This window comes from Cyprinus carpio, chromosome B8, assembly GCF_018340385.1.
Source record: "Cyprinus carpio isolate SPL01 chromosome B8, ASM1834038v1, whole genome shotgun sequence".
NCBI classification, from domain to species: Eukaryota; Metazoa; Chordata; class Actinopteri; order Cypriniformes; family Cyprinidae; genus Cyprinus; species Cyprinus carpio.
The window spans coordinates 19,825,215-19,834,802 of NC_056604.1; the positions used below are offsets into that span (position 1 = coordinate 19,825,215).

The window sequence follows — 9,588 nt, forward strand, 5'->3', positions numbered from 1 at the left end:
CATTTACGGTCACTGGAGCCTGAGGAGGAAAGTCAATGAGCCAGCGTGAGGAAGAGAAAGGGCACTGAAAGTTCAGAACTCTTATATAAGTGTACTCAGTATTATTTATATATTTATAGGCCAAATATGTAATGTATAATGTACAGTCAACCGATCATTATATTTGTATTGATAATGATCGTCAGACTGTAAATTATGCCAGCTATTACTACTTAACAAACCAACAAATAAATATGTATGTGGACACAAAATATTTATTTGAGTTTAAATGATTTTATTATCTTATAAAGGAGGGAGATGGAAAATGCAAGAGAGTGGGAGATGAGGGAGCTGAAGCAGTACAGAAGTCAACAGTGTGTCAACAGACCCACGGCTGTCTTTCACTGTCCACAAAAGATGGTTCATTTCAAGTTTTCATTTTGTGGAGTGGTGTAATAGTGATACATTTGGGCTAATGACTGAAAGGTTGTAGATTTAAATCCTGCAAGAACCACCAAACCAACATTACTCCCATAATAATAATGACTGAACCCAGGCTACTCCTATACAAGTGTGCGCATGTAAATTTCCATCGATCTGCTAAATAACTACCTATTAAGCTGGGTATCCACCGAAAAGCTCAGAGAAAAATTGTGCAAAATTTTTTAATAAAAGTATTTAATAACTACATTTAAATAAATAATTAATAAACAAAATGTAAATACAATTATTTAACAATATATGTTAATAAATAATTTAAATAAAATCTTTAATTAATAGAATATTTATAATAAATAAATAAATAACTGGATAAAATACTAATAAAAAATTAAATAATTTGAACATAATTGATTATAATATTTATAAATAAAATAATTGATTAACATAATACTGACAAATAAATCAAAGTGATAAAATAAAAACAAAAATAAAATAATACAAAATGACAAAATAAGCTAAAATATAGGATTTGACATCAGTAGTGTTTAAATTTGCTTTTTAGAGAGGTAGAAAATCATGAGAAAAAAGTCTCTTCAGGTTTATACCATAGACTGTAAAAAATATATACATTTAACTACTTTTTACTGGTTAGAAAATATGATATAATAAGATATGCACTGTGAAAAATGATGATAGATAGACGCTGGGGACGCTGAAGGTGGTGAAGCCTCGTCTGTTGTCTGTAGCTGGAGCATGAGGCTGGCACAGGCACGGCCCACGAGATCTCATGGCAGGAACTGGAGGAGTGCTGAAATGAATTCCTCTGCCTTCTGGTCGCTTCCTTCTGTCACTGGCCGGCAGTGTGTCTCCGTCTCGTGTCACAGGCCGTGGCAGCGAGGGGGTCAGTGTGGGGGAGATCTGCTTCAGGGAGGGGTTGTCCTGGCAACAGTGGCCATTGAGAAAACGGATCAGCGGTGTCATGAATATGGAAACTGTAGAAGCTTGCATTACTGCATGATGTTTCTGCTAGCAGGCGATTGTAGCTCAGTCAGTGAGTGCTGCAGCAGTCAGGCAGGTCAGGATGTTAATCCAGCACAGTCATTCACACATCCTGCTAACTGGCTTTCTTTACAATCATGAATATTTCATTGATGACACCGGTTGTGTGTGTGGGGGGGTGTTGAACACACTTCCTCCTTATTCCACTTGCAAGCACATCATGCCAATACCATGGTTTCTGGGTATAGCACCATGGTAATACCTTTTGTAATACCTACATTTTTAAGTATCTTCCAGTACCATGTAAATACCATGAGTATGGCAATTATTAAGTACCATAGAAACATTGAGGTACCATAGTGTTTGCATCTATTTCCATCAGATACTATCACTGTGCCATTTTGGCTTTGAATATATATATATAATATATATATATATATATATATATATATATATATATATATATATATATATATATATATATATATATATATATATATATATATATATATATATATATATATATATATATATATAACGAGACGAGACCACTTCATTATGCCGTTTTATTCTGCATTTCTGTAGAATATAGTGTGAGGATTGAAATTTGGGTGCAGTTGCGCCACCTAGTTGTCGGAGTTGGAACTACAAGTTGTCCCTTTAAATATTTAACACTGGCTACTTAAAAAACACTTGTAAGAGTACTTATCTTCAATTTTCAGGGACTATATATATATATATATATATATATATATATATATATATATATAGATATATATATATATATATATAGCATCTTGCAAGTGTTTTAAATATGTATATTTTATTTTGTACAAATAATCATTTAAAAAGGGGTTGATTGACAATTTCTTATCATTTCATCAACAATAACAAAGACAAGATGAGAAAATCCATTGTGACAATAATTCAGTTACTTTATCTCAAAAATAGTACTGTTCACCGTAACAAATGCCAAAAGTTCAGCAAGAATAACAATGTGTGTGTTTAGAAGAAAAATCTAGAAAGGATATGCTTGTTATCTGATACTTCTTTTTTTCATGTTGATAAAATCTTGATTTGTTTGCTGTGTTCATGTTTACTTAAATGTGGTTACAGTTCGAAATGTTCTTCTACAACTAAAATTGTCAATTAAAATGTTATTTTCATGGAATACATTAATGAATATGACATGACAAATAAGACTAAATAAAAATATTTTTTTTTATTTAATTTTTTTAGCCAAAGACAAATACAAACAAAAACCCTGTGAAAAGAATGTATAAAGTCAGTTCCCTTCAACTTCACACAGGTGTCTTACAAAATATATATTTTGTTGCATTATGTAATGGCATTCATACTAATTTTCAAGTATGTATGGCACAACTATCGTTTGGCCCACTGTACATTAAAATGAATCCAGGATTAGAAAGGGATCTGAAGGCTTTGCATGAGGAAACTAAAATATTACTGTCTAATGCTTCATAAAATAAACTACAAATCCCTTGTTTGCACATTTGTGTCATAATGTAACTCTAGTTTTTGATCAGGTCTGTTCAACTACATTTACAGATTCCAGTGGACGACCTGTATGTGACCAATGTAAGGCTGGCTTCTCCGGCCCGACATGCAACGTGTGCACGGATGGTTTATTTAAATCCGCAGGCGTGTGTGTGCCCTGCGACTGTAATGGGAACGCCGACCCTCGCTCCATGCCACAAATCTGCCACCCTGAGACTGGCCACTGCCACCGCTGCATCAACCACACAGCGGGAGCACACTGTGAGATCTGCACTCGTGGGTACACGGGGGACGCCCGCTACCACAACTGCACCCTGAGAGGTACTCTGGAAACTTTACACTACTGCTCAGACATTTGGATTGCTTTAAATGATTTTAAACATATCTTACGCTTACCAAGTCTGCGTTTATTTGATCAAAAATGCAATTAAAATAGTAATATTGTGAAATATGATTACAATTTAAAAACTGTTTTATATCTTAATATATTTTCAAAATGTAATATATTCCTGTGATATCAAAGCTGAATTCTCAGCATTAATTACTTCAGTCTTCAGTGTCACATGATCTTCAGGAATCATTCTAATATGCTGATTCATCCGAATGGAGGATTTTAGTAAGTGCTTGTGGTTTTGTGTGCAATATTTATCAGGTGGTCATTGAATAGACACTGGAATTGCACTGATTTCATCCCACTGATGAAATGGCATGCGTCACTACATTTTTGATCAGTAACTCATAATGTTGTCACGTCAAAGATATGTGGGTGCATTTGTTGCTGAAATGGTTGCCGGGATCCCGTCACATGAGTCATGAATAATGAATGCAAGCTTTGATGTAGTCTGGATAATATTTAATGATTTTATTATACCGTTCGCACTTTTACCTTAACTAAGGATAAGGATCCTTGTTGAGGCAGTTGTTTATGGTCAGTGTAGACTTCCAGGGCACTCTATGCTTTTGACAATGCCTTATTAAAAGTATTCTAATATTAGATAGATATTAGATTAACTTTAGGGTAGATGACAAGTGGACATGGACATACATATGACAAGGTTTGTCAAGTTAAATGTTTATATTTGCATTTTTCTTCTACAGATTTTAACAGTTAGACACCTATATGTTGAATCCACACAAATCAGCAAAGTTTTATCATATTTAATGCTTGTTAATGCATTAATGTTTTCCGTCATGTGGAGGCTCAGACCACAGTACTGAAAATATTAATAAAGGTCATGTGTCATATATTACAAATGTGATTAATAAACTTGACATGCTTGAAGTGTCTTATCTGCTTCCTGTTGGGGTGCTTTTTTTAATTTTTTCCCTTTAAATTTAGGTTATTTTGAAATGGATTTTTTTTGTGTGTGTGTGAGTCACATGATGCAATAATTGATTACAAAATACTTTCTAATAAAAGAATTTTAAAAGAATTGCATTTTATCCAGATTTTCATCATACGAACAGCCACACCACAGAGCAATTTCCTTTTTTTATCTTTTCATGTTTTTTTTTTTCAGTTTACTGGAAAAAAATGTAATGGGTATTTTTGTTTATGGTCAACACCTGCGTTCTTTGCTGTACAAAAAAATTATAATAATAAAAAATAAAAAAAATTCTCACTGAATTATTACAATTAATGGGAAAATTAATGTTTGGAAATGTAAACTGATATTTCTGATAGAAGCAACTGACTTAAACTTAAACTGACTGCCTTTTTGTGTATATATATATATATATATATATATTAGGGCTGTCAAATGATTAATCACGATTAATCACATCCAAAATAAAAGTTTTGTTTACATAATATATGTGTGTATACTGTGTATATTTATTATGTATATATAAATGCATATACATGCATGTATATATTTAAGAAGAATTTGTTTTGTTTATATATTAAATATATTTATATATAATATAAAATATAAAAAATATAAATCTATAAATGTATATACATGTAAATATTTTCTAAATATATAATTTATGTGTGTGTATTTATATATACATAATACAATATACCCGGGACACATACATATATTATGTAAACAAAACTTTTATTTTGGATGTGATAAACACACACAAACAAAAAGAAACCAAAAACATATATACAAAAATAATTTAACAAACACACTATATATATATACACACACACACAAAAAGGAGCTAAAAACTGTGTTCCTAAATTAATTTATTTAGCTCTTTTTGATGTGGCCCAAGTGGACCACTTTACACTGACCCTCATGACCCTCATAGCAGCATGAAAAACTAAGCAGTTATTCACATTTTTAATAAATTACATATGCCATACTATTGTGACAGTCTGTACAAACTATAACAAGCTGTCATGACAGTGTGCTGGAGGATACATTTCCCATTTATGTTGATTTTAATGGGAGCGTTCAACAATGACAGCACTATTATTACATTATGTGAAACTGCTTATCACTGAATTGAACTTTTTATAATTGATGAATTTATTGATGCAGTCCTTATCCTAATTTGTTTGGTTTATTGGCTGATTTGCGATTCATCTTGAATACTTATTCAGCTGATGTTCTTAGTTAATCATTTTTCATTTATAACCTTTATCATCTGTTTAGACACACTAACCAATTAAATCATTGACTCTCTTTCTCCCTCAGCTGTGAGAATCCTCCCGACTCAAGACATCAAGACCTCCACTGCAGAAATCCCCAAATCCACACGTTCTATTGCTTCTACACCTGCTTCCCGCCTTCTCACTTTCTCCTTCTCCCCTACCACCCACCCAAGCCTACCGACCCTTCAGTCCGGCACGGGAGACTCCTCAGGACGCAACAGCACGGCCTCTGCCCTGACAGTAGTGTCCTGGACGCAGTTTAACATCATCATCCTGGCCGTCATCATCGTGGTGGTCGTTCTCCTCATGGGCTTCGTCGGAGGCGTGTTTACGTATCGTGAGTACCGCAATCGGAAACTCAATGCCCCGTTTTGGACCATTGAGCTGAAGGAAGACAACATCAGCTTCAGCAGCTACCACGACAGCATCCCGCACGCCGACCCCAATGGACTATTGGAGGAGGAGCCATGTGTGGTCGCGGCCAACGGGCAGTTAGCGCTCGCCAGTGCCGCCAACATGTACAAAGCGTGAAGTCATCGGTATGATTGTATCTTTTCTTAAAGGGATAGTTCGGCCAAAAATGGACATTCTGTTATCATTTTCTCATTCTTGTGTCATTCCAAACCTGACTTTCTTAAGTCATACATGTTTGGGATGATATTAAAGGGGTAGTTCACCCAAAAATTAAAATTCTGTAATTCATTTCTCACCCTTATGTTGTTGCAAACCTGTAAGACCTTTGTTCATCTTTGGAACACAAATAAAGATGTTTTTGATGAAATCCGAGAGTTTTCTGAGCCTGCATAGACAGCAATGTAACTACCACGTTCAAGGCCCAGAAAGGTAGTAAGGACATTGTTAAAATAGTCCATGTGACATCAGTGGTTCAACCGTAATGTTATGAAGCTACGAGAATACTTTTTGTGCAGAAAGAAAACAAAAATAACGACTTTATTCAACAATTTCTTCTCTTCCGTGTCAGTCTTCGAGGTGCGTTCACAGCATTCTGATGTAGAATATCCATCTCTCTTAGCTATTAAGCCTGTGTATACTGGTTCGAGTAAGTGAGGCTGGGTAAAAAATTGCAAGTCATTCTCTGATGAAATCTTCAGACATGTTTACGAAGACTGTTTTATGTACAGCATGCATCTTTCTCTGCTTATAAACAAGGCACAGTGTATCTGGGTTCCACATCAGAACGCCGGCTCTCGTGAACGTGCATCGAAGAGAGACTGTTGAATAAAGTCTGTATTTTTGTTTTCTTTGTGCACCAAAATATTCTTGTAGCTTAATAAAATTAAGGTTGAACGACTGATGTCATATAGACTGTTTTAAAGATGTCCTTACTACCTTTATGGACACTGAACTTGGTAGTTGCGTTGCTGTCAGGAAGCTCTCGGATTACATCAAAAATATCTTAATTTGTGTTCCGAAGATAAACAAAACATGGGTTTGGAACGACATCAGGGTGAGTAATTAATGACCGAAATTTTATTTTTGGGTGAACTAACCCTGTAATGGTGAGTAAAGAACCAAATTTTCATTTTCTGGTGAACTATCCTGTTAATTTAGATGATTACTGAAAGAAGGTAGCCTGGGAGCCAAAACTTTATTTGATTCTACACCCTATTTAGCTCCCCATTGCTTCCTATGTGATGTCCTCATGCAAAGTGTTTTCACGTACAATATTTCCTGTAATATTTCAGAGAGGACTCAAGGAAATACAAGACAAGCCATTAACATGTTACTCGTTAGACACAAAAATGATAAAATGCGAATGCATTGCCTCTTAAATGAGCCTCTGAACTGTGTGCATTTGAGTTTAAGGATTCTAAACTTCAGTTATTAGGTACATGAAAGGGAATTTCACTATTTCAGAGGCAACTGAAAGACCTTTGGACCTACATGCCAAGATAATTTCACCCAAAACTGCTTTTTGTATAGAAAACTCACAAGGTTTCAGTCTGTCCCAATTGCACCACCTGGGAAATTCACTTTTGCTTTGCAATTTTCAATGGAAATCAGAAGTTCATTCATCTGCAAGGCTTTTGTAAAGGAAACAAAGACTGCCAGTTTCAAGTCCCGTGTGTGTGTGTGTGTGTGTGTGTGTGCGTGTCTTTGACAGATACTATTCATACAATGGCGGCACTTTGGATTTCTTTGGAATGCAGTCTCGCTTCGATTTCCTCTTTACACGATTCCTGTCACGGATTGGTATCAAACTGAACATGCAACATAACAGTCATACCTGTACCACTAGCACCTGTTTCAGCCTTATTGTATTTATGCGCGAGTGGGTGGATGTGTATGTGCATGCATGGGAGAGTGAGAGAGAGAGCTGGTGTTGTGTGTGGGAACAGTTTCAGATCTAACTGTGTAGAGCTGGATTCTACGCAGGAATGTACAAAAAGACTGGATTGATTCTGCTGCATATTTTCACGAAAACTGATCAAACGTTTGACACAATATTGTAGAAATGAAAGCCATGTAAGCGTAATATGACCCAGGAGGAGCGTGTTTAGAGGGCTTTGTGAAGTGGAAAGACTGTTTTTGGGAACCTATAAGGTACGACGATGGACACGCTTCGTTTTTTTCCTCCATTTATCTGCAAGGACCCTTTTAAATGTGATTCAGCATCATTTTGATGATTTGGACAAACAACCGGTGTTTGAAATATTGTGTGTTGTTTGTTTGTTTTTTTAATTCAAATTTGTCTTGTTAATTCCTATTTATTTATCATTTGTATTTGTCTCTGTGGTCTTGTTTTATTGATGTTTTTCCATCTTCATGCTGCATTGTACAGTGTACCATACCGAATGCAAACTCTGTAGACCGAGTTGTGAGCACAACCTCAAAATATGTTTTGGAAGTCTTATTTTCTCTTCTTATTTTCTTTCTAATTTATTTAGTCAGGTTGTGCATTAATAATTCACAGTATACAATGGGATGTTAGTGGAAAATACTGTATTTTCTCATTCCTGAGTTCCTGAGTGGTCAAATGATTGAAATTAAAGGATTATTCTTCATTGAGATGAAACTTTTTGAGACGGCTTGTGGGAGCGGGTGTCTCTTTTGGATGTTAACAGGAAACCAAAAATGAAATTCTGTAAATCATGTCACTCCAAACCTGTTTTCTTCTGTGGAACATGAAAGAAGATATTGTCCATACAATAAAAGTCAGTGGGCCCTGATTTTTCTTTATACAGACAAACAAGTTAAACATATTGGTCTGGAAAAACAAATTGATGACAAATTGACTTTTTTGGATAAACTATCAATTTAAAATAACATTTTTTTCCCATTTTAATGTGGACAGTCAACTCTTATTTGGTTGCATCTGTGGTGCTATCAAAACATTGCAGTTTGTCCGACAAGCCTGACACAGCAACGGCTCAGCCAATCACGTGAGTTTCTGGTGGTGTTATCTGTCTGACAGACCAATGGAAACTGTTCAACATGTATATAAAACATTTTAAAAAATAGTCAGTATTTTTGAAGCAATTACACATTTTACCTTTAAAGTTCTGTTCACATCAAGAACAATAACTATATTAGCATCCATAACAATGCATGATAAAGTTTTGTCTATTGTAACATGTTACAGTTTTGTCATCTACTGCTTTAAATGCTCCAGCTCTTCAAAGCTGGATAGATTCTGATTGGCTGTCAGTGTTTTTATCATTCATTAGCTGGAGAAAAAAATTAATAAAAATCACTGTGAAAGCTATTCCAACTATATCATTCAGCGCTATTATCGTTATAGTTGTGGTGTGGACTCTGGTAAATCTAGAATGATTGTTAAGTTGGCTTGAAAAAGACAACTTTCTGAAATCCTATTTAAACTACTACTTCTGAGACCAGATTTTAAATACCAGATACAAATCATTGCAAAGCAACTTTACAGAAAATTACGTTTCTACAATATTTAGTAGTAGCTTATCACTGATGACTGTCAGTTTATGTGCATACGGCAGAAATGTTCGGAAAAATCAATTAAAGACCTAAACAAACAGACGATTAACACTATTATCAGCAATTATGCAATC

General features: G+C 34.9%; 1 protein-coding gene across 1 annotated transcript in view; it reads left to right on the top strand.

Moving 5' to 3' along the window:
* Positions 1 to 8,572, top strand: part of si:ch211-158d24.2 (multiple epidermal growth factor-like domains protein 9) — a 29,571-nt gene extending 20,999 nt beyond the window's left edge. The window contains exons 5-7 of the mRNA XM_042730039.1: positions 2,989 to 3,258; positions 5,586 to 6,081; positions 7,668 to 8,572. Coding sequence (XP_042585973.1) covers positions 2,989 to 3,258; positions 5,586 to 6,073 — 758 coding nt within the window. The 3' untranslated portion in view covers positions 6,074 to 6,081; positions 7,668 to 8,572. The remainder of the gene's footprint in view (positions 1 to 2,988; positions 3,259 to 5,585; positions 6,082 to 7,667) is intronic.
* Positions 8,573 to 9,588: the final 1,016 nt, after the last annotated feature.